This window comes from Crinia signifera, chromosome 1, assembly GCF_055691185.1.
Source record: "Crinia signifera chromosome 1, ASM5569118v1, whole genome shotgun sequence".
Taxonomy (NCBI): Eukaryota; Metazoa; Chordata; class Amphibia; order Anura; family Myobatrachidae; genus Crinia; species Crinia signifera.
Window position 1 is genome coordinate 419750636 of NC_139217.1, and position 25674 is coordinate 419776309.

At 43.3% G+C, this 25674-nt stretch overlaps 2 protein-coding genes across 2 annotated transcripts in view; one reads left to right on the top strand and one right to left on the bottom strand.

Annotated features, from left to right (window-relative positions):
• Positions 1–3544, bottom strand: part of LOC146018036 (V-type proton ATPase subunit S1-like protein) — a 55155-nt gene extending 51611 nt beyond the window's left edge. The window contains exon 1 of the mRNA XM_083151844.1: positions 3397–3544. Within this exon, the coding sequence (XP_083007970.1) occupies positions 3397–3488 (92 nt within the window). The 5' untranslated portion in view covers positions 3489–3544. The remainder of the gene's footprint in view (positions 1–3396) is intronic.
• A 12006-nt stretch (positions 3545–15550) lies between these two features.
• RPS23 (ribosomal protein S23) lies at positions 15551–19937 on the top strand. Its single transcript, XM_083151845.1, has 4 exons — positions 15551–15706; positions 16904–17063; positions 18285–18405; positions 19750–19937. The coding sequence occupies exons 1-4, from the start codon at positions 15703–15705 to the stop codon at positions 19894–19896; spliced, it is 432 nt and encodes a 143-aa protein (XP_083007971.1). The 5' UTR covers positions 15551–15702; the 3' UTR covers positions 19897–19937.
• The last annotated feature ends 5737 nt before the right edge of the window (positions 19938–25674 follow it).

Consider the following 25674-nt stretch of genomic DNA (forward strand, 5'->3'; position numbering starts at 1 on the left):
CCCTGCCCGGCTCTATGCAGCCTGTGTCCCCCGCCCGCAGCGTCTCCAGCCCCCCCTGCTCCCTCTACCTTATCGCCGCACAGACGCTGTCCCCAGCAGCGGGGGACACAGACGTGTCCCCCGCAGCGTCTCCAGCCCCCCCTGCTCCCTCTACCTTCTCGCCGCACAGACGCTGTCCCCAGCAGCGGGGGACACAGACGTGTCCCCCGCAGCGTCCCCAGCCCCCCCCCCTGCTCCCTCCACCGCCCCACTAGGTCCCAAGTCGGGTGGTCGGACGTGCAGCAGGTCCGACCACCCGACGCAGATCCGATGCGCACGGGACCGCGCATCGGATCTGAGGGAACATCAAAACTAGACGATTTTGGTCCGATTTTGGCCAGATCCGACTGATCTGGCTGAAATCTGACCAAAATCGGCTAGTGTATGGGGGCCTTTAGATTTGGGTTGGGTGTGATCAAACTGAAATCTAAATTGCGGTGTAAAAATAAGAGATATCTTGAGAGAAAACACATATTACACTTATGGAGAGAAACACCCATTATAGGTTGATCTCAATGGACTAATGTCTTTTTTCAGCCTTAATTGCTACTGTATGTTACTATGTTACACGTATGGAGAGTAACACCCATTACATGTATGGAGAGAAACACCCATTAAACGTATGGAGAGTAACACCTATTACACATATGGAGAGAAACACCTATTACATGTATATAAACACCCATTACACGTATGGAGAGAAACACTCATTACACATATGAAGAGAAACACCCATTACACTTATGTAGAGAAAAACCTATTACACGTATGGAGAGAAACACCCATTACACATACAGTATGGAGAGAAACACACATTATAGGTTGAACTCAATGGACTAATGTCTTTTTTCAGCCTTAATTACTACTGTATGTTAGTATGTTACACGTATGGAGAGAAACACCCATTACACTTATGGAGAGAAACGCCCATTACACATATGGAAAGAAATAACCCTTTATATGTATGGAGCGCAGCACCCATTACACGTATGGGGAGAAACACTCATTACATTTATGGAGAGAAACACCCATTACACGTATGGAGAGAAACACCCATTACACGTATGGAGAGAAACAGCCATTACACGTATAGAGAGTAACACCTATTACACATATGGAGAGAAACAGCCATTACACGTATGGAGAGAAACAGCCATTACACGTATGGAGAGAAAAAACCATTACACATATGGAGAGAAAAACCTATTACACGTATGGAGAGAAAAACCTATTACACGTATGGAAACACTCATTACACATATTTAGAGAAACACCCACTACATTTATGGAGAGAAACACCCATTAAACGTATGGAGAGAAACACTCATATGGAGAGAAACAACCATTACACGTATGGAAACACTCATTATACATATTTAGAGAAACGCCCATTACATGTATGGGAAAAATAACCCTTTACATGTATGGAGAGAAACACCTATTACATGTATGAAAGAAACACCATTACACGTATGGAAACAGTCATTATACATATGGAGAGAAACGCCCATTACATGTATGGGAAAAATAACCCTTTATATGTATGGAGAGAAACACCTATTACATGTATGAAAGAAACACCATTACACGTATGGAAACACTCATTATACATATGGAGAGAAACATCCATTACATGTATGGAATGAAATAACCCTTTATATGTATGGAGAGATCCGTCCATTACATGTATGGAGAGAAATCCCATTACACGTATGGAGAGAAACACCCATTATGCGTACGGAGAGAACCGCCCATTACACGTATGGAGAGAACCGCCCATTACACGTATGGAGAGGAACACCTATTACACATATGGAGAGAAACAGCCATTACACGTATGGAGAGAAACAGCCATTACACGTATGGAGAGAAAAAACCATTACACATATGGAGAGAAAAACCTATTACACGTATGGAGAGAAAAACCTATTACACGTATGGAAACACTCATTACACATATTTAGAGAAACACCCACTACATTTATGGAGAGAAACACCCATTAAACGTATGGAGAGAAACACTCATATGGAGAGAAACAACCATTACACGTATGGAAACACTCATTATACATATTCAGAGAAACGCCCATTACATGTATGGGAAAAATAACCCTTTATATGTATGGAGAGAAACACCTATTACATGTATGAAAGAAACACCATTACACGTATGGAAACAGTCATTATACATATGGAGAGAAACGCCCATTACATGTATGGGAAAAATAACCCTTTATATGTATGGAGAGAAACACCTATTACATGTATGAAAGAAACACCATTACATGTATGGAAACACTCATTATACATATGGAGAGAAACGTCCATTACATGTATGGAATGAAATAACCCTTTATATGTATGGAAGATCCGTCCATTACATGTATGGAGAGAAACCCCATTACACGTATGGAGAGAAACACCCATTATGCGTACGGAGAGAACCGCCCATTACACGTATGGAGAGAACCGCCCATTACACGTATGGAGAGGAACACCCATTACACGCATGGAGATGTGTCCGACTCAGAATTGCGTATGTTCGCTATAGCGCATGCTGGAATTAGATTTCTTTCGCTACAAACAGATCTGCGTGCAACTCCAACTCACACCCAATGTATTCATTTCTACTGGTACAGATGCCTGGCCAGCATTAATAACTATGTACATAAGGGGATAACTGTACATGAATGCAGAGTTGTTTCTAGTAAAAATGAATGTATGTCTGATACATGACCCCGGCCCTGACTCTTTCTAGCTCTCATATGTCTATTAAGGCGGATTAAACACTTGCTAATTAAAAACGTGCTGGAAATGCAGCGGCAAACATATTGAAGCTTTTATCCGTTATTGACCCAAAGTCATCTTAATACAAGATTAAACAAATCGCCACATGTCCAGACTGCCCTATATCCAGAGCTTTGCCTCTCAGCTGCTGCCGTCTCTGAGATATTCTATTCCCATGTACACATAAACCAACCTTACAATCTGCAATAAAGAATATGTCTATTAATAACACTGTATAGTATATGATTGTCTATGTTCTCTGTCTTACTCAGTGCTACTTTTTACAATTGTGAATTATAAATGGAACAATGGCTACTATGGTAACTGCTAAGCAATAGTCACAGTTTGTACAGCAGTGCTGAAATTTGGTAACTCACATCACACAGTCCTATATACCTTACTAACACAAGACGCATTCAGGAAAATGCATTTTAGTCACTTGCTGCAATGAATACATCTGCTGAGACATTTTCGCAAGTCCCTGTAGTTGTGTTACACTCCAGTGCACTCTCCATCGATATATAGCCTCAGAGAATAAAATAGTACAATGAAATGAACCCTACTGCTCACCTGTTCTCCAGCCCTGCACAAACCCATTCATTGGAGCAAAAAAATCCCGTCCCGATAATAGCTAAAATAAAACAGAAGCTATTCTTTTCCATTGAGGAAGCACAGATCTCGTCAGATCAAGCACATTTGTTAATCTGCGGTGGCTGAATGAAAGAAATGACCTTCCAATCACATGTGACATGTGACAGCATATCCACCAATAGGAGGTGTTATCTTATCCTCATTAGTGCTGCTTCCACACTTCCTTACGCTGAATTCCTTTAGCACTGTAAAGTCACACTTGCATTTCTCTATTGGCTTTATATAAATCTGTAATTGCCTATGTCAACTTGATTCCACTTCACAGAGTAGCAGAAACTTAGAGACAAGTTTACGCCATTGCCATAACATGGTTATTTATTCTGGCAATTGCTTACCAAGGAAGAATGACATATGTCTTCATAATAGATTTTGGATGTACTGTAAGTCATTTTGCATGGTAACTCTTTCAACACAAAGTCTCGGAGGTAATCCTGACATGTACTTTTCATCAGAAAGACAACAGACAGATGGAGTGCCTCCCAGCCAGCCTGAAGAATCACCAGATTCCCTGAGCTGGCGCAGGCTAGTGGTCAGGCGCTCCAACTGACGGGGACGCGCCAGTGTCTCACATGCACGCGTGTCCCCGTCGGCACGGTGGCAGGGAGCGGGGGGAGCTGGGGTGGGCTGCGGGGAGCTGCTGAGGGTGGCAGAAGGCTCTGACGGAACGGGGCACGGGACCATCTTGAGCATGCGCTCCCTTCTGTTGGCTGGCGAATGGTGATTATATGCTGCTCCATCTGTAGAGCTTTACAATACTTGTACCTAGAAATGCACATGTGTAACAGACTTCCACTTCCGCAGGGGGTTGAAACTTTTGCCGGGTGCACCCGGCGTCACTTCCGCCGAGGCAGGCGGTAGAATTGAATAAAAACTGGCCAGCCTTTCTGACAGGCGCTGGTTATAGCGTGTCTGTCCAGCTTTGCCTGTGTCAGCCTGCGTGTGCCTGGTCCCAGTCAGCTTCCCTGCCTGGCTGATTCCCTGCCAGCTGCTGCAGTCTCCTGGATTTGTCTGCTGATACCATCTTTCTAGATAAGTCTAGGGACCTTTCGCTGCAGCCTCTTCTTCTTTATCATTGTTATTATGGTTATCCTCTGCATTGTTGCAGCTACTCACACAGGGGGGTCTGGCTACCTTCGGGGTGGCGAACGGGTTTTGCCTTGTATTTTTATTGTCATCTTTTTGCATTGTTGCATTTGTATTTTTGGGTTTAGTGTTAATCCCAGATTCTATTTGTGCATTGTTGCACCCATAGGGTCTGTCACCCCCATATAGGTAGGCTGGGTGTGTTTGCATTATTGCCCTCTTCTTGCAGTGTTTCCAACCTCCTGTGGGCAGCCTTGACCCCTGTAGTCCTGGCGGCACCGGCCTGGGGCCGGAACTAATCTGACCCCACAAATGTGGCTGTTATACATGAAGCCTTAGTCTGCAGGAGGTCAGGGGGACTGTTGTTTAACTGCAACCGGGTACCGCGCACTCAGTCTCTCCTAACAGCCTACTTCTTGTCTATCAACTTGCGAACAGCCAGCGATAAAAAAAAGCAGGATTTCATCAATGGACAGCCTTGTGCATGGGTACTGCGACACATATGCAATGCATCGATAATCGGCCACAGTGCGAATGGCAGAAGCCATGCAATCAGGTCTTAATTACCCCAATATTAGGGTAACATTTTAAGCCTTATTCAGAGATGGATGCAAACAGAATTGCATATTGTGACATATTCAGTGTTAGGGGGAAGCTTTATCAAAGCTTGGAGAGAGATAAAATACTAACCAATGAGCTCCTTTCATTTTCAAAGACAGCTTGCAAAAACACATTTCAAAACCACCAATTGACCCAGCAAAGACAAAGGAAATCCATCTGTTTAATAATGACAAAAAAGGGGGAAAAAAATAATTTATGTAGACTGATGGGTTAACTGCTCCCATATACTTTAAAGGTGTAGTCAAAAAAAAAATCTAAACCTTGGTTTGATCTGAAGGGAAAGAGAGGTGTTGCCTAAAGGTCTTATTTCAGATTTGTCTAAATGAATTCAGTATCCAGAAAACGTTTGAAAAGCTAAAATGGTTTGTAGCATGCTGGGGATAAATGTGTCATATAACAGCATGTCATCAGGGAATAGGCCTAACATGACTTCTTCTTCTGAATTGATTCGGATACTAGAAAAAGTGGCATTAGAGTGCAAGGCAATAGCAAGTGGCTCAATAGGTAATGCAGACAAAAAAAAAAGAAGAGGGAGGGGGGGGGGGGGCGCTAGCTGAATTCCTTGTCTATTGCCTCTATTAATATTAATTTGAGTAGAAAGATATCCTTTACAGAAAATAAGGGAGCAGGGGGATGTATATAACCTTTGAATAATGTCTATAAAGTAAGCAGGGAAGCCAAAGCTGGAGAGAGAGTCTAATAATTGTAAGCTTGCAAGCAGGGCCCTCCTACCTCTATGTTGGTTTGTTTTATCATTGTTGTTTCCAATTGTAAAGCGCAACGGAATATTCTGCGCCATATAAGTAACTGTAAATAAATAAAATAAATAAGAAGTGTCTCCAGGATTTTCTATTAAAGACTTTCTCTACATCTAACGCCATCAGGACCTGTATTTGATCTAGACTCTAGCAACTGAGCAGCCATCAAGATTTTCCAAATGTTATGAGTGGTGAAAGTGAGAGATTTGGTAAGAAATCTCCAGTTTTTTTTAAAGCGGCAATCATTTACACTGCAAAACCAGTTTGATTTTGAAGTGTAAATGATTGTCGCTTTTAAAAAAACCTGGAGATTTCTTACCAAATCTCTCACTTTCTGAATCTCTCATCCTATTACATTTTCACCCCAAGTGTGTGTATACATAATTTATACTGATAGTTTGGAGATACTATCAGTATCATTAACCTGTGATTGTGATTACGTAGCCTCATAAAAGTCTTTAACCCTTTGAGTACCAACATTGCTATGAGTGATCCTCAAATATTCGCTAAAAATGCCAGCTCCCCTCACAATGGCCCTTATTCAGACCCGATCGCAGTACAAATTTGTTCTCAAAATGGGCAAAACCATGTGCACTGCAGGTGGGGCAGATGTAACATGTGCAGAGAGAGTTAGATTTGGGTGGGGTGTGCTGAAACTGAAATCTAAATTGCAGCGTAAAAATAATGAAGCCATTATTTACCCTGCACAGAAACAAAATAACTCACACAAATCTAACTCTCTCTGCACATGTTACATCTGCCCCACCTGCAGTGCACATGGTTTTGCCCATTTTGAGAACAAATTTGTACTGCGATCAGATCTGAATAAGGGCCAATGACTGTTATTTTTTTGGGTGCAATATTTGACTAAACTTCAATCAACTGACTTGGCTGTATGTGTATTTATACTAAAAGAACAGTCGCTGTGAGCGATGCTGACATTTCTAGAGGATGTTTTAGGGATCACTCACCGCAACACTAGCACACAAAGGGTTAAGAACTTCAGCAGTTTGGGCACTATAAGTAGTTTAAGAACCACCCTGTTGTTTTAGAGAAGGAATTTAAGGGGTGGATCTGGGCCAACGGAGAAGCATAGGAGCAGCTTACCCATGTGATTCAAATTTGTGAAATCTATTTTCTTTTTAAAAATAGTTTCTATCTCCATATGATTGCAAAATGTAATCAAAGTGTTGTTTGGGTAAAGAGTATGCTAATTTATTAGGGGGCGTGGAAATATTTTAAGGCTTGGAATGTATCTGTAAGTTCCTAGAAAAATGTTGACTCTTAACCAATTATCAAGCCTCTGATCACAGATTTGCCCGCTTGCCAAAACACTAATGCGTCTTTAGTAATATGTTGCTAATTATTATTTTTATAATCTTCCCAGAAGATTTCTGCTTTGAAATTTAATCAAGTAAACTAATTGAGTGGTAAATCTCCATCGACTGCAAAGCCCCATATAAATTAAGCGACATCGTTCACAACATCGCTCAGAAAGGGGTTTCTGAGTAATATTGTTCACAATATTGCCTAATGTGTACACTCAATATTGTAAACGATGCGCGCTCCCTCGTGTCGTTAACAACCCCCTCCCTTGTCTGAACATGTCCAGAGGAGGGAGTCCTTGTTGACAATGGTAATGCACAGCCATAGCATGACCATTGATCCATCCCCCCCCTCCCCTTGACCCATCGCTCCTTCTGCTCCGCAGCTATGGTGAGTGTGTATGCCAGGTATCCTGTGTGGTCTGATAGGCCAATTGGCTCAATCTCTGCAGCAATGATTCCAGGGAGGCCGGCCTCTGAAATTAATACAATATTAATCCTGGACAACATGCTGTATGCATCTGATAGACTAGTGAATTATTTATATTTTAGATGCTGCGTTCTCCAGACATCCACATTCTGCAACTGAGAGATGTACCCAGACATTCCACTTAGTGGATGTAAGGCTTAGAGAAGAGGGCAAACAATGCTTTAAAAAAAAATCATTGTTATTACTGATTATCGCAATGAATTCAATGCCCATAGCAACATCCCTTGTGAAATAGAACTCCCATCTTAGTAAATTTCTCCAATTTATACAAGGCACTTTGATCAGTTTGGGGTATTCAATCCCGGACGATATTTCCAACAGACAGAAATATTTTCGACAATTTTCAACAAAAATAGGTCAAGTTTACATTCATCCTATTTAATGTTAGGTCCATTTTCCGACAGTCAAAAAGCCCATGGATTGTCAAAAATGGCCATGGAATTGACAATCCAGCGCTCGAAGTGAAAGCTTCGAAAGCTAGTCTGCTACCTTCTGTGTTTGTGCATGTGTGAGAAAGAGATGTAGTTTCACTCTCTGCCAGCAGATGGCAGTGTGTAGGGGACTCACCGACAGTAGACACATATATAGATGATAAACACCTTCTATACACAACATGAAGGTCATTTTATACAATATTTGTTTAATAATTTTACCCCTGAAACAAATTTTATGTACGATGAACCAAAAAGTAAGGTGTCATTGTATTCTGAATTTTGGCAGATGCAACCTGTATTAAATTTATTTATTTCATTTAAATGGACAGAAAATAAGTGCCTTATACTGGAAATACTGACAAATCTATACATATACCTCCAAGTTTACCCGTTTTTATTAATTCGATTTCCCGCCACAACCCAGGGTGTCAGGAAGAGCTCCCTTGTTTTTAAGTATAGAGACTAGTGATGAAGAGCACACTGCACTCCCGTAAATTGGCTGCACCTCTGAATCCAGCCCTATGTGGCCCTTGACCACCTATAGTTTAAATATTTACTCAAAAACTTTTTAATTGTATTGCCTAAAGCTGGTGTACAGTATATACCTCCCAAATCAATCACCAGCCCTGGACCTCTGAGTCTGGGAAGGTATTAAAAAGTGTGTGTGTGTGTGGATGTTAACCACCGCAAATTGTCATCATAGGGCTGAAGCACCTCAGAAATTGGGGCCCTTATAAACATAAGGAAGCCTGCACGGAGCAAACTGATCTGTGCAGTGCTTTCGCTGTGAGAGTCACAGCCGGTCTGTCAAGGATTGGAAGTGTGCCTATGGTTGGTGGCATAGGTGCCGATTCTGTGGCCCGAGTCCCACTGCTAGGCCGTCATATTAACTTGCTAATTTGCGGCTGCAGCACCCACATCACCGGACCCGCCACCTGGGAAACAGTATGCCGGGAAGAGTGTATTCTGTCCCCAGAGTACCTGCACTGTGGGGTAAATTTATGTACCTGCACTGTGGGGGCATTTATGTACCTGCACTGTGGGGGCATTTATGTATGTGGAAATCTGTTGCCGTAATTTGAATATTGGACACAACTGTGCTCCATAATATAAATTGGTATTATTTTGTGGCCACACCCCTTCCCCATGAAGCCACTCCACTATATTTTTGGCTTGAGCACCCACCAGCAAAAACATAAATCGGCACCTATGGTTGGTGGGGCTCCTTATTTGATTTGACTGTGTTGCAGGCCCTCATCTGCAACTGCTAAGGAAATGCAGGTTCAGTGCATGTTATCGCTTCTGGAATGAGTCATGAGGTTTGGTGACTTAATCCTTTCAGCAGACGCAGATTGGAAATCTACTTCAAAATTGAACAGGTAGGCCCTTATTCAGATGTGATCCCAGTACAAATTTGTTCTCAAAATGGGTACTGCGATCAGATCTGAATAAGGGCCATAGATTGGGTATTGTATCTGCAACTCTACCTCCTGTATGATTGTTTGCCAACAGTCTGGATGGCAGATCCCCAAAATAATCCAGAGAAAATACAAAGTAAAATGCCCTTCGATGAAAGCCAGAGAAAAATGACCATCGATTATTTGAAATCATCAATAGTTTATGGCCGATATTGAATACTTTTGCCATCGATGTAGGGAAACCGTCTGGTTCTCTCACATTGATCGCACAGGAGAATCAATGTTCCTTTTTTTCCCAAGGTGCCGGGACACATAGTATAGCTCCACCCCCAATACCTGGAAGCCCCACCCCCACAGTCTGATTGGCCCATGGGCCATTCAGTCAATGATAATGGATGACGATCGATAGCTAAAATTATTGATTTTTATCCAACACATAGATTATTACTGTCAATGGAGGGTTGCAGTATCACCATTGATGGTGACTGCTCCAATGGCCATCCCTAAAACAAAATAGGTCAAATGTTAACACTGGAATATATGAACATTGATGTGGTCATACACAGCCAGTCATACTGCCCTAAACAGCCTAAACAGGCTAAGGGTGTTTTTCAGATGTGATCCCTGCGATTATTGAAAATTGGGAAAATCATTCAATGGTGAGTTATGTATGGATTTGCAGCCAAACTTGCACAGGTTTTGCAAAGGGTAAAAGTCAACTCTGTTGAGGCATCAGCCATCTTATCGCAAAGCCCTCCAATTTCACAGAGTAGCGATCAGGTCTGAATAACCCCCTAAATACAGTGACTACAGATACTGTATAACAAAACATGGAGAGAAATAGATGGTGGGGGGGGGGGGGGGGGGGAGATGCCCATAGCAACTATCAGCTTCTACTGTAGCGATCATGTTATATAGACTGCGCTGAATGAATAGCTACAAGTTAATGAGTTGCTTCTGGTAACTGCACACTAAGGAGGTTATTCTGGTTGATTTGCAAGGCTGTGAATATCTGGTTGTGTATGACCTTGGCGTGTGCCCAAAATTTGGGTCCGTGGCCTTCACTCGCTCACTCAACGCAACACCCCTGTTTTGCCACTGTTGCTCCTCTGCCTGTGGGAATATTCACCGCTGCCCAGCGGGTGGCAGCGGGGACTCACAACTGTCCACCCCCCTACCGCAGGACACTGCTGGCTCCAGGCGGGATGCATGAACATCCCCAAAAAATGGGAAGTTCCTGCGACAGTTGGTAAGTATGCTCCCCAGCTGTCTCTGGGTTCAACATGTAGCTTAAGTTAGTGAGCACGAGTATAGCATGTATGTATGTATGCATACCTACCCAGATGACCCTCTCTATAGGAGGGACACATTGTTCTGCTCCTGGACTTCCCTGGAAATGTATGATTGACATCACCTGTGGTGGACACACCTTTCTTGGCACTTAATCTGTTCAACACAGATGAGGGTAAACATACATTAAGAGGAACGTCCAGGACCAGAGCATGTTGTGTGGTACAGTATGTGTATGTACAGTATGTATTATGTACGCACGTACGTATTCATGTAGGTAATGAATCTTGATACACACTAGCGGTACGGTAGCACCCCTCATAGTCATACCGCATTGGAAGTTCGAAGTTAGTGTTATACAAGCTGCACATAAAAAAAATAAAACCAAAAAATTATTTTGGTCTTCTTTATTGTTTGTGTGTACTGCACTCCAATACACCATAATGATACTGTCAGAAGTTCCGTGTGTTAATAACCAGCCAGCTTGCTGCAGACCTTGGACTAAATTGAATGAAAACAACATGGTGAGCTGTAAAATGGTCAACATTTTCTGGAAAGGGCTGGAAATTAATGTTATTTAGGTTACTATTACTCTAGGGACACAATAAATGCAATCCAATTTAGGAATGATATGAATCTGTCAAAATAATGCAGTAGAATAAGGACAGCAGCTCTGGGCTACGTGCGTAGAGAGGGCGGAGCACAAGCTCTGGGCACAGAGAGATCAAAGGGCGCCGGAGCGGCATGCTGCCTGCTCCCCCACCCTGCTCGCCCGCTCCCTCTCTCGCCCAGCTGGGGTGCATACAGTAGTAGAGGAGGTGCCGGGATTCAGCTGTGACTCAGAGGTACCCGGCAGGACAGAGAAGCAGGGACAGTGGCATTATGGGATTTGTAGTTTATATGTTACTGCTTCGACTTTGAGCAGTTAACAATTAAACTACAAATCACATGAGGCCATGATTTGCCCTGGCAGGAAGTCTCACACAGGTTATCTTGTGAGACAGTGGAACCGCGCTGGTGCCTGGTGGAATGCCTGCAGAGTAAGTGCAGTTGCACTATAAGGCTGTTCTGGAGGGAGACAGATCTGCCCTAATCTCCCCTGTGTTTATCTAAGCAGCAGGAGCAGCAGCGTCTCCTCCATGCACAATACTGGATGTTCTTTTTTACTGTCAGGGTAAAGATCCCTGACAGTGATCCCTTGAATTATTTGTTGTTTTTTCGCCTTATATCCTACTACATTACATTACTTTTAAAAGTCGAAAATCGGGTCCTATCGCACCAGACACATACGCACGGAACCTATTAAGTGATCACAGGCTACTTCCCCCACCCGCGGGACAGTGCGGTACATGGGTGGGACAAGTTAGATCAGTGCTCCCATGACTGAATGTAGTAGGTACCCCATACATGATTATTTCACCGTCACTCACTGACTGCATTAAAAAGGAGTGACACAGGCTTACTGGTTGTAGCACTCCCCATCGCCTAAAATTATACTTGGGGGGGGGGGGGGGGGAGGAGGCTGACATCACCAAGCCCCTCCCTATATTATAGTTACATAGTAGGTGAGGCTGAATAAAGACTTGCGTCCATCTAGTTCAACCTATGTTTATAATAGTTTATCCCTTGTTGTATAGTATGATTTGGGGGTCCGCAGGGAGGGGACGGGTCTATAATTTTAGTAATGCCCCTCTCGGCTGACTCGCAAATTCTGAAATTTGTTTCAGTGTGAAAGGAGGTATGGGGGGGGGGGGTAGGAAAGTATGCCTACAATACATTTTTTAATCCCCATTATTACACACCTTAGTCAGTGTGTGTATTGATTACACTGCCCAACAAAAACATGTTTTTTTGTTTGGTGCCTGGAATGTTAAGGGCCCCTTAAGGTGCCCATACACGTTACAATTATTGTATCCAATATTGGATACAATATCGCATCTCGGTTTTGCGATAAGATGAGATGCGATGAGATCTAGTACAAAAAATATGTGCTGCACACACTTTTTGTACTAGATCTCATCTCATCGCAAAACTGAGATGCGATGAGATGCGATATTGTATCCAATATTGGATACAATAATTGTAACGTGTATGGGCACCTTTACACTTGTGAGATTTTGTGAGATTTGATCCAATTTGCGTCAATTTATCTGACAAAATCTGATGTGCCTGATGTGTAGGACACAATCCACAATCCCTTGCCATTGGGTATAACCAAGAGATTGGAAGAGATTGGAAGAGATTGAACCTCCTGCACATAGGATAAATCTCGAGTCAATCAGGTTCAATTTGTTGAACATAAGTTGAACAAGTGTAAGGGGGCCTTTAGAACTGATTTTGGATATATTGGGCGTGCTAATTCCAAATACAAAAACTGTTTTCTCTATCATATACTGTATACTTTTTGCACATCCCCAGGCCGTAGCACATCGCCATCTGGGCAACCTTTAATCTGAGCTAAGCATTGCGGGGGGACCGATGTTTACTTTCGCAGCATGGAAGAATCTATTGTGAACTCAGGTTGTTCCGGTGTGAGACGTGTATAACGGTTTTACATGTTGTAGAAAGAATGGCTTCCAATAGAAGAAGTTGTTTTAATCATCCTGATATATTTGTTACATATGTGGAGAATATATCTTAAAATAAATTAGAACAACTATTTCTGACTTTGTTAAAAGAGCGTACTTTGGTCTTGGAGATTAACCATCGGTACGCCAATGGTTTGGAAGGAATCCACAAACCAAGCTGATGACTGCATTTTCTCTATTGTGTATATTACTGGCCTGAATCGAAAGAATCTCAGCAAGTGGACGTATTCTGTCCCTCACTCAACATGAAGTTCCAATTCCGACGTTGCATCAGCTACCAGAGCTATCACAGGAGGAATTCAACCTCTCTGACACTGGCCCTGACACCAGTGATTACAGATATATTCAACATGCTGGATATTAATCGATGGGGCGCTGCGCTTGCCACGCTTCAGGTTTGCGCTTCGCCTTTGCATTGATAGTGGGGGTGGCGTAGGGGTGCATTTAACATTGTAAGCACCCATGAGGGTGCTTGTACAATAAAAAAATGCATTGCATCGCATGCATCGTATGCGGCTATATGGCATGCGATGTGATGAGATGCCGTAAGATGGACATAGGGGGCGCCGTGCTAGGAAACAAGTACCTAACTATGTAAAGATCAAAGTATTTAATAAGAATATTTCATTCATTCAGACCTAGGATGTGTTATGTTAGTGTTCCCTTTATTTTTTTGAGCAGTGTATACAGGTATTATACAGGTACAGGTATTATATATACGGCAGTATATATACAGGCAGACAGGTATTATCTAAATACATCAGTATTGGGACCCTACCCGTGTCCACTTCAGGGAGACGGGCAGGGTTAGGAGGGTTCTGGGTGGCGGTGGGGACCGGCGATGGCGGCGGATGGCGGTGGGAGCTCAGTTGCATCGGGGGGGGCGTCTTGTGCACGCGCGACCCCTGGTGACGGCTGGCGGCTGGATGGAATAGCTAGCCCCTGCAACGAAGAGAGGCACTACATCTGTAGATATGCACCAGCAGACAGGTATCATATATACGGCAATAGGCAGGCCCAGCAGACAGGTATTATATGTACGTCAGTAGAGGAGGAGACAGTGACGTCACTGAACTTTATACCAGCTCAGGCAAGCTATAATAATAAGTACACAATACAACTAGCTACAGATATTTGTGAATATCGACCAGTGATTCTAGCAAATTCCTGCGACCAGCGACCATCGCTGGGCTGCCGTGGGAGCGCGCACCCAGCGCAGGCCGCTAGGTATCACCAGCAAAATGGTCGCTGAGCGACGATATAGCCGGCGTTTGAAGCTAGAATTGCCTAGTGTGTAGCATTATTAGTGGTGCCCCCACAGATCCTGGCACCCTAGGCAGTTGCCTAATGGTAAAGCCGGCCCTGCTCATTGCAATACAGTATTTACCTCACCATAAAAATGATATGATGACCACTATACCATCATTTCCCTTATTTGTGTGTGTCTGTGGTTACACTTGCCTTAATAAATAGACATTAAACATTATAGTGAAACCTAAAGCAAGTAAGTTTACAATTATTTAATTTTATTACATATTTTGCTTTCTTGCTGTTAAAGTTTTAATAATGTGTACAAAATGAATATACTACTTCATCATTGGGCATTGTGTGAATATTATATGTGTATTATACACACAATGTCCAGTGATAAAGTAATATGGTGCTCAGAGCCTGGGCCCTGCCACCAAACACAATTACCACCTTACAAATGGCGATAAAGGCTTTCACTATCGAATACTTTTGATGCGATGGTTAGTTACCATCTCATCGAAAGTTTCCATGGTGGAAGCCCAGCCATCATTTGATGCTTGGCTTCGTTCCGATGTCCATCTCTAGTTCGAACTTCAACTGTGTACTGTGTGTAGGTGTGGCCAAAGCAGCGTAATGTAGGCAGTCCGTTTTAGGCCCCTTCAGTCGCCAAGCATGACGGGAGTTGCAGTTCTTTATGCGATGTAGGCAGCTATTTGCCAGAGTTTCGCAAAAGCGATTGTAATATTATGCCCAAGAATTAGGGGGTAGTTATCCTGCGAGCCCATACCTATCCCTGGCAGCTGCATGTTCTCTTCACTGCGTCCTCCTGTCGGAGGTATAAGACGTGTTGGCCACAATCTGTATCAGGCGTATGTGAGGGCAGCCTAGTTAGGGTCCTGGCAGCGGCAGCATCTCGCGGTGGCTGCTGGGAATCGCTCTTTCCGCAGTCGGCCCTAGGACAGGCAAGATGGGTGAGTATTGCTCCTTCGAGTGTGGCGGCTGGCGGGTCGGGGAACAGCGGCCAAGGACCGGTTATATCGTCCTACGACGATCGCCGTTTCCGCCGGCAACAGCACCGAGCACCATCCGGCTCTAGCGACGGTGCATGCGGCAGGATTCACCTGCACCACGAGGCGAGGCATGGCGGCGTGTCAGGCCCGTCTCCCCAGTCCGGGGTTACTCAGCCAGCCCGTTCTGCTGCTGCCGGGGGTTTTAGTGGTGCTGTGCCACATGGGCTGCTTTTCTGTGACTCCCCCCGTTGTCTCGTACAGCTGCAGTAGCTATTCTGTAGAACTGGCATTATCCTATCTTACCCCTGGCAGCCCATCTGCACCCAACGCATGTCCAGATTAAATACATTTGTGGTGTGTGTATACTCTGCTGGATGCAGTGTACTCGCCCGCATATAGATATTTACCAGAGCTAAGGTACAAGCTAAGAAATCATGCTTTATATACTGTACAGTTCCACATTACAGTCTATTATAAAATATAACCCCCCTCACCCTAGTACTCTTCCTTCCCCAGAGATCAGGGTACTGTATTCTGCTGGTATTGCCACATATCCTACTCTATTACCCCTTGGCAGAACTGCTAGTCTAATATACTGATCTCTAGAAGTTGTGGCTTGCCTTTCCAGGATTTTTTATAATAACCAATGCTTTTGGTTGTGTTTAAGATTTTTGTTTCAATGATACATTATCTATTTTGTGATAGGTTCAGCCTATGGGGTTATTGCCCAGGTGACCATTACTTTATTTTTGCATTGAGGTTAACTGTCTTAAGCTATCCATACATGGACCGATGTTCTCTGTACTTTTTGCACTAGATCACATCGCAGTACAAATAGCATGCAATGTGCTATGACAGTGTGCTTTTTGTGCTAGATGCGATCTAGTACAAAAAGTATGGGCTACACATACTTTTTGTGATGTGTGGGAGCCCGCATCGCATCCAAAAAAAGTGTATGGGCACCTTTTTAGTTTGGAGTTGTTATTGGTGCGCTAATGAGACATTTGGCATATAAACAATCATTTGTAAATGTGTTGTGGAGGAATTATGCAGTTTGAAACACTTTAGTGAGAGCTTTGCTTACACTTGTTCCATTTTTACAATACTTCTATTAGTTTCAGTTTTGTATTGTTGACTTCAACGCTTTCTTTTTGACAGGCAAGTGCCGTGGTCTTCGTACAGCCAGAAAGCTCCGCAACCACCGACGTGAGCAGAAGTGGCATGACAAGCAATACAAGAAGGCCCACTTGGGGACTGCCTTGAAGGCTAACCCTTTTGGAGGTGCTTCCCATGCCAAAGGAATTGTCCTGGAAAAAGTGTACGTTTCTCCATATTATACTCCTAATAGTTTTTTATTGCTCTGGTAAATCTTTTAACTGAAGCTTTATAGCGTCATTGTTCAAAGTAGGTCTACTTGATGCAACTTTATATAAGTTAATTTTGTTTAGCTCTTAAATGCTTAGTAATTTGCACTATAGGAAAACTTAAGGTCCATACACACTGGGTGACTATGCCCAGCGTATATGGACATTGATGATCACTATCATCGATGGGGGGGAGCCGCTCAGTGCTTTCCCCCTGCCCAACGCAATCAATGGGGGAGGACGGCTTTGCATAGCGCAGCACTATGCAAAGCCGTCCTCAAAGCTGCTCATCTGCTGGTAATACCAACAGATGAGCGGCTTTCCCGGCGACGATGCGGGAGCACGCAGCAGCGCTCATCACAGGGACACACACACTGGGCAGCTTTGAGCTGAAAGTTGCTAAAACATGCGGTTTTCAGCTCGGTTGCCTAGTGTGTATGGGCCTTTAGTTAATTAACCCCTTGAGTGGTGGGTTTTGCTGGGGCAGGACAAACCTACCAGGGCAGGTTTGTCCTGCCCCAGCAAAATCCACCACAGATCATCGGAACTGGCCGCCCCCCCCCCCCCTCACCTTCGCTCCGGCGTTAGTACGCTGGAGCTCCCCTGCCGCCTGTCAGGGATCACACAGGCGGTGGCTCGGGAGGACTCTGGTGCCCGAGCCTGCCGCCTGTCAATTACAAATACTAATGGCGGTGGGGGCAGGGGAGCTGAGACGAGGTGTAGGGGGATTGAGGGGAGGGGACAGCAGAGCGGCCACTGGTAGGGTGTCCGGACAGGTGATGCGCCAGTGGTGCACACCTTCATTTTAGTGGTATGCCCGGAAATTTTCCGGGACAGCCCGCTGCGTCAGCGCAGCTGAGCCTGGAAAATTTCTGGCCATACCACACAAGTGGCTAAACAGTTTGCATTGAAGACTATATGTGCTTTTTTACCAGCCACCATACATTGTACACTCCAAGCAGTCCTTAAGAAACTTGTGAACAGTTGCTTGTGTAGTCAAGCAAAGATGTCTTGTCCGAGCGTGAAAGCCATTGATTCTAATGTAGTCATATGGTTGTAATGTGACAATAAATGTAGTTATAAAAAATTCATATGTACTCCTGTTTTTAATGTATTTTATATCTTACAATTATAACTGTTCGTTTGTTTTCCTAACATCTTGATTATTATTTCAGTGGTGTTGAGGCTAAACAGCCAAACTCTGCCATCAGGAAATGTGTCCGAGTGCAGCTGATTAAGAACGGCAAAAAAATCACAGCTTTCGTACCAAATGATGGCTGCCTGAACTTTATTGAGGTAACGGCATGAAGTACTATGATACAATAAATATCGCCTGCCCCAACACAGCTTAAAACCAACATATGCTAGCCTTTCCTTTATTTGTGTTAAGGCAGATGTCGAATATTTTTTGCCATCGATAGGGGAGAGAACCAGATGGTTTCCCTACATCGATGGCACAGCAAAACCGATCCGATGTTTGCTTCTTTTTTTTTTTTTTTTCTTCAGTGTCTGACATGGAGCAAAGCCGTGCCCACATGTTTTGATTGGCCCACAGACCAATCACTTAAACACACTAGAGGACCATCGATATATAAAACTATTGATGGTCACCCATTAAAACTATCGATGGCTAGTTGCACTTTTGCCATCGATGGCAAAGGCACCAATGGCCATTCCTACTGCAGAGCAGTGTGAGGGACTCCCAGGTCTCTGACCCAGAAGTCCGGAGCCGCATTGCAAAGGACCGCTCTTACCACAAGGGCAGTCCTTTGCTTTACTAATCGCATATGTTAGTGCATATGCAATTAGACAGTATGCAAAGCCTGGCAATGTGCAACGAATACAGGGGGCGGATGTTAGAGCATCCCGCCCACAATCTGTATCATGGAATACAAATCTGGTAGTGTATGGTATTAACAGTTTCTTATATAGTGCACACATTACGCAGCGCTTTACAGAGAATATTTGAACATTCACATCAGTCCCTGCCCCAGTGGAGCTTACAATCTATGTTTCCTACCACATGTACATACAGACATTCTAGGTTAATTTTTGTTGGAAGCCAATTAACCTATCTGTATATTTTTGGATTGTGGGAGGAAACCGGAGTAAACCCACCAAGCACAGGGAGAATATACAAACTCCGCACAGTTAAAGCCATGATGGGGATCGAACCCATTACCTCAGCGCTGTGAGGCAGTAATGCTAACCATTACACCATCCGTGCTAGCAAATAAAATTCAACCATTTACTCATGAGCACTGGGAAACCACATTGGTGTTCAGGGAATCTGGTCAAATGCTTTTGACTTAACAAAATTATCCAAACATCCACTTTTGTACACTTCCCGGTGTTGAGTCATTGTCACTTGCCATAACCAGTCAGATTGAACACTTATTTTGATGCATACCCAGATTTAGCTCCCTTGGGAAATATATGCATTTAAAATCTTTTACCGATCCCAATTGGCAATGTCTCTAATGTTTCTAGCTAGTCGTTGGTGCATTTGGCAAAGGTATATTCACAAACAACACTGGTGCATGGGCTTTTCAGACTTAATTTGCCAGTGACACAAGTAATGTGGGGTAATTGGTGACAACACATTAACACCTCATCTAACCTCTCTGCCTCTGTGTTCAGGAAAACGATGAAGTTTTGGTTGCTGGATTTGGACGTGCTGGTCATGCCGTGGGAGATATTCCTGGTGTCCGATTTAAGGTGGTCAAAGTAGCCAATGTTTCCCTGTTGGCCTTGTACAAAGGCAAGAAGGAGAGACCAAGATCATAGGCATGTCAAACTCTGTGTAATAAACCTGTTTCACAACACAATTTCAGTGTTTGCTTGTGGTGTGTGTTTTTTTTTTTTTTTTTTTTTAGGTGCAAATACTTCTCTAGCGTTAAAGGTACATACACATGGTGCAATTTTGACTCTATAGTTAAAATCGCAAGAAAAGTTAGCCAAAATAGCAGTGTTTACCATGCCTGCAATAGTTATGAGCTGTGGGTATAGAGAAAGTAAAAATACTGTGCAGGCAATTTTGACTGTTGCATGCTGTGTATTTGGCCATAGTACATGTAGCCAAAATTGGCTCCATGCACTTAAAGGGGAAATCGCAAAATCGGCAATAGCCAGAATTGCACCATTTATGCTCCAAGGAGGCTGAACACGGGAGAGTGCACCCAGCGATTATCGCTGCAGCACAAACAAATCACTGGCAAAATGGTCGCTCAACGGCCATATTGCACCATGTGTACACAGCTTAAGACACACTTTATTGGGTAAAGCCCCTTACATATGTTGAGATATTGACTAGATGCACAAGAGATTTTGGCTACATGCATTGGAGATTTTGATAATGTGATTTCATATTCTTTGACCTAGTCAAAATTGCCTTGCCTGTACTGTATCAGTGCTAGCGTTGGTAAAGGGAGAAACTGGGAGATTTCGATATCGTGTAAAAATCTCCTGCCAAAATCTCAGTCTGTACACCCTTAACTTTTTGTTGTAATTGGGGCATTTTATGTATGTGCATTTGCTATGTTTTGTGCACCTCTGATGTGATGAGTCACTTTTGTCTGACTGTACTGGAAGCATATGGCATGTGTTGCTCAGAATAGAACTCTCCCCTCTCCTGTCACACACACCAAAAACCTGAAAGTTTTCCTGTGCACATGCATCGACCTGGGTTCCGACTGAAAAGAACAGACCCGTGTTGACTTCTCTAGCTCTGTCACCCACCAACCATGGTTACCCAGGTTGCGAGTCCCAGGTGTAAGTGCCATGGCTTGTGTGAAGGGTATCATCCAGGTCATGCCTGAAACACATTCATTGGTAGGGAGAGGTGCTCTTGGAGAGATCGCTAAATATACTGTAAGCTGTAGAACTTTGGTTCTTTGTGAAGGGTAATAACCAAGTGTCACCAATGTGAGAACAGAAGTCCTGGCTTCAATTTGTGCTCCATGTTAAAGACTTGTGTGAGGTTTTTTTTTATTATTTTTTTAAAGCCTGTTAGGTTGTAATTATATCTAGATTTTCTGTTCAATGTTACGTCACATATGGGTCAATTCAATAAAACATGAGGGGACAAATTGCCATTGCAATGGCAGCTGTACTTGCCCCCACGCCTGGCTTCACTAGACTGCTGGAGTCTATCGACCTAATGACTGTATCACAACATATGCTGCCCCATTTTTTTTTTTTCTTGAGCTGACAGGTGGCATTTCATGCCCTACCATCCACTAGGGTGCGGTGGGAGAATATAAGGTACGTATTATCACGGCGCCAACTACGGCATTTGTGTAGTGGGCTATTCATGGTAGTGGAATCGCATTGCATGCCATATTGTATGGCATGCGATTTCCCTATATAATATATTCACTGTTCTGTCAGTGAATCCATTAAAAAGATAGGGTGCAATAAAAAAAATCACATTGTATGGTGTGCGATAAATTGCATGTCTTTATAGTATGGCATGCGATGAGATATTTACATAGTTACATATTAGGGAAGGCTGAAAAAAGACTTGCGTCCATCTAGTTCAACCTGGTATAGATATTTGTTCTGATGGAACCTATAATAATGGCATTTAATGTCCTATACCATTAAATGTATGTCGTCATTTATTTTGCCCCCCCCCAATATACTTCATTCCGCAGTGTGGCGAGCGCAGTGGTACGCGTCTGACCTTTTTATACCCCACTATCCACGCCGACGTGGATAGGGGGGTATGAAAAGGTCGGCCGGATGCGGGGTTCGCCACGCTTCGGGATCACGTCGATACTGGGGGGGGGGGGGGGGGGGGCCTTAATAAATGACATGTAATTTAATGGTATAATACCTTAAATGACATTATAAGTGTCAATCGCATGCCATACCATAAAGGCATGCGGTGTCACTACATTTGCATACGTAGTAAAATCGGGCACCGTGATGATACACAAGTACCGAATATAATACTTGAAACATGGCAAGCCATGCGAGGGGATGCGGTACACTTTTGTTGGTGTCCATGTTGACATTTGGGATACTTAAAAACCCCATGTCGATCTAATGTCTGTCTAGCCAATGATCCATTAAAGGGAATTTTTATATTTTCCCCCATGTAATACTAAAGCTTATTTAAATGCTTCCTTTTGGTTTTGCTTGGCGTTATGTAAAGTTTGTCACCAGATTGATATTGCTTTATGGTGCTGGTTATAAAATGTAGCCTTCACAAGTTGGCTTTATTATACAGTGCAGTGGGTGAACCTCTTGCACAGTTTGTTTCTTGTAGCTTTGAGCCTTCACTCATTGAATGCTCCAATCTCCACTGCAAAGTAAGCTGCTGTTAATGTTGAAGCGGCCATGGGCTCACCCACATAGATAATCACACTGAACAGCTCCATTTATTAAGCCTTCTCTTAAAATGGATACGCACAATAAGATTCTTCCCAATCTTTCAGGTTGGAAGGGAAGTCTGGCTAATGGACATTAAATCCCAACTATTACCAAACACTGGTAGATAAAAATGGAAGTTCAAACAAACGGGCTAAATCTACTTGCTTTAGCCAATTTATATGAGTTCCCGTTTTTTGCCCATATTCTGGCTTCTGAGAGCAAATGGTCATCTATCATGTGCTTGCATACAGTACCAGATTTTCACCCCAACCCAAAATCTTGGACTGAATCGTAACATGTATGCATTAAGGGACACAATGTTTTGAGGTTAAGGCTATGTTCCTATCGGCAGTTGAAGTTTTACACATTTTAAACGTGCATTTTCAATATAGGACAATAGGTGTGTACACAGATTTTTGACTATAGTAAAAACCTATAGCAAGTTAGTCAAAACTGCAGTGTTTGGCCGCATTCAATCCTGATGCGTGGTGTTAGAATCTAAAGTACAGGGGTAGACCACTCCAGTCCTTGGGAGATGCCAACAGTTCACAAGTTTCCAGATCACCACACAGGTGCACTCATTACTGACTGACACATTTTAAAAGATCCACCAGTGGAGCTAATTATTTCATTTGTGATTCTGTGTGGAGACATGGAAAACATTAACGGTTGGTTGCTCTCAAGGACTGGAGATGAACTTACCTCTGTTCTTCTAGATCAGGCTTTCCCAACCACGGTCCTCAAGGCCCACCAACAGTGCAGGTTTTAGTGATATCCAGGCTTCAGCACAGATGGTTTAATCAGAATCACTCAGGTACTAATTAAGTCACCTGTGCTCAAGCCTGGTTATCTACAAAACCTGCACTGTTGGTGTGTGTTGAGGACCGTGGTTGGGAAAGCCTGTTCTAGATCAAAAAGAGGACCATGCTGTTCAATGTAGGATGGCTCCTGCACCATCCCTCCCTGCCAGCTGATGCTGACACATGTATGTGTGTAACATCTGGAGTGTCAAGGTTAGCCACCACTATACTAGTATAAGGTATTGCAGTGGTAGCCAACTCCAGTCCTCGAGAGCTACCAACCGTTCACATTTTCCAGGCAACCCAGCTGCTGCACAGGTGCATTTATTACTGACTGAAACATTTTAAAAGATCCACAGGTGGAGTTAATTAAATCACTTGTGATTCTGTAAGGAGATCTGGAAAACATTAACTGTTGGTAGCTCTCAAGGACTGGAGTTGGCTACCCCAGAGGTATTGCATGCGATACCTCTATAACTGAACCGGTGGCTGGATTATATATGACAAATTGTATACAATCACTTTGCATACAATGTATTACACTTAATCCCAATCATCACTACGGGGTATGGTAAATCGCATGGGATTGGAATCTTAAGTAAATGCCATACAATTTGAACGTTTTTGCTCAATTTTATTGTACTGATGTGTTCAAATTTAGGAAAAATGTCCAGTTTGCACTAGTGTATGGGGAGCCTTAATAGTGCAGGTAATAGTGAGGTCCATTAGATCAGATGGATGACTCAATAACAGGTACTAGTTAAGTTACCTGCGCTCAAGCATGCATATTACTAAAACCTGGCCTGTTAGGACAGATCTTTATCCAGCCTATTGGTCTGATGGGGAAAAAAAATCTGCTAATGTATGGGAGCAAAAGACTATTAACTCTTTTCTCCCAAATGCTGGAAAATGGACAAACACGTTATAGCAAACAGATTAAACCAATTTGTCTGAATGACCACAGGTTGGGAGAAAATGGTTAATTGTACTTAGGTTTTTGTCCTCACCAGCCAGAATGTACAGATAGTGGTGTTTAATGACTGAAGTCTACAGAAGCACATCCTAACAGCAGTTGTTAAATTTATGCCTGATCCCTAATACATTTTCTGTAACCTAGCAGTACCCGAGATCATATGTCCCTTTGTAGAGCTCAGAAGGGGGATAAACAGCCAACACCAGAGAGTGGGCAGCTGTTTACAGGAAGGATTCCTTGTGGGAGGCACACTTTTGTATTGTAAGATAATGAGTGAGATAAAACAGCTTTTAATTCCAATTAATTAAAATAATGGCTCGAAAAAATTCTTTTTGCATAATAAACAGTTTGTCATAAACAAATTTAATAGACAATATATACTTCTAAAGTTGTGATCAAAGATATTTATGTCTGAGCAGTGGCAGTTAGTGGTGTTTTTAATTTGTGCATACACTGTTGGTGTATGACTGGTTTGTGTCCTTAAATAGGACAACAAATGACAAGTCCAGCTTATTGACTGATTGTGATTTAGGTAATAATCATAACATTGTTAATGCAGTGCAAAAGTCACAAAAAGTACCCATTGGGGGTAATGAATGGTTATGGGGTTGGAAAGCCCTTATTTAAGATATGGCACACCAGGTATCCTAAGGGCGGCTTCACACACTCCGGCTCCTGCCAGACGGTGAAATCTTGCACGGCCAGGGAGCCATGCCGCACACATTAGTTGTGAATGGACACTAGTGTGTCCATTCACACGGGCCGCACGGTTGCAGCGGGATCCCACCACTGGAAGGGACGGCTGCCGGGCTTTGGCCATCCCCTTCATGATAAACTACTGTTTGTGGCACGGCTCCCTGGCCGTGCGGGATTTTGCCGTCCGGCAGGAGCCGGAGTGTGTGAAGCCGCCCTTAGGGAGATGGGAAAAGGAAAGTACAGTGTGTTAGAATCACTTCTTTCTGCTGCCCAATGTATTCAAACAGTTTATTTGAGCGGACGGAGGGTGAGAGAAGAAGTTGACACACCGACAGAAGAGTAGATAAGTGTAAAGAGGACACTACTGTAAGTAGTGTTAGGTCAGCCCTGATAAAAACAGCATTGCAGGGCTGAGATTCGCTACCAGAAAGTTTAAAAGCAAATTTGTAGAGATATAGTAATTGGTTTTAAACAGTAACGGAGAAATTGGTTTAAAGATTGAAAAGCTCTAAAACTGCTGTGCGCAGATGACAAAAGCAGTCTATTAATTGACAGTCTATGGGTCTATACAAATAAGACCCATAGACTGTCAATCAATAGACTGCTTGTGTCATCTGCGCACAGCAGTTTCAGAGCTTTTCAGTCTTTAAACCAATTTTGTAACGTGTGTGGGGCACCTTCAGTCCTTAACCCTTCATTGCAAATTTGCTACATACCCTT

Bases quoted from the DNA above. Each gene is read 5' to 3' on its own strand.
- RPS23 (XM_083151845.1), top strand. The intron at 17,064-18,284 runs GTACGTTTCTCC...TTATTATTTCAG, and splicing joins GGAATTGTCCTGGAAAAAGT to TGGTGTTGAGGCTAAACAGC. The intron at 18,406-19,749 runs GTAACGGCATGA...CTCTGTGTTCAG, and splicing joins GCTGCCTGAACTTTATTGAG to GAAAACGATGAAGTTTTGGT.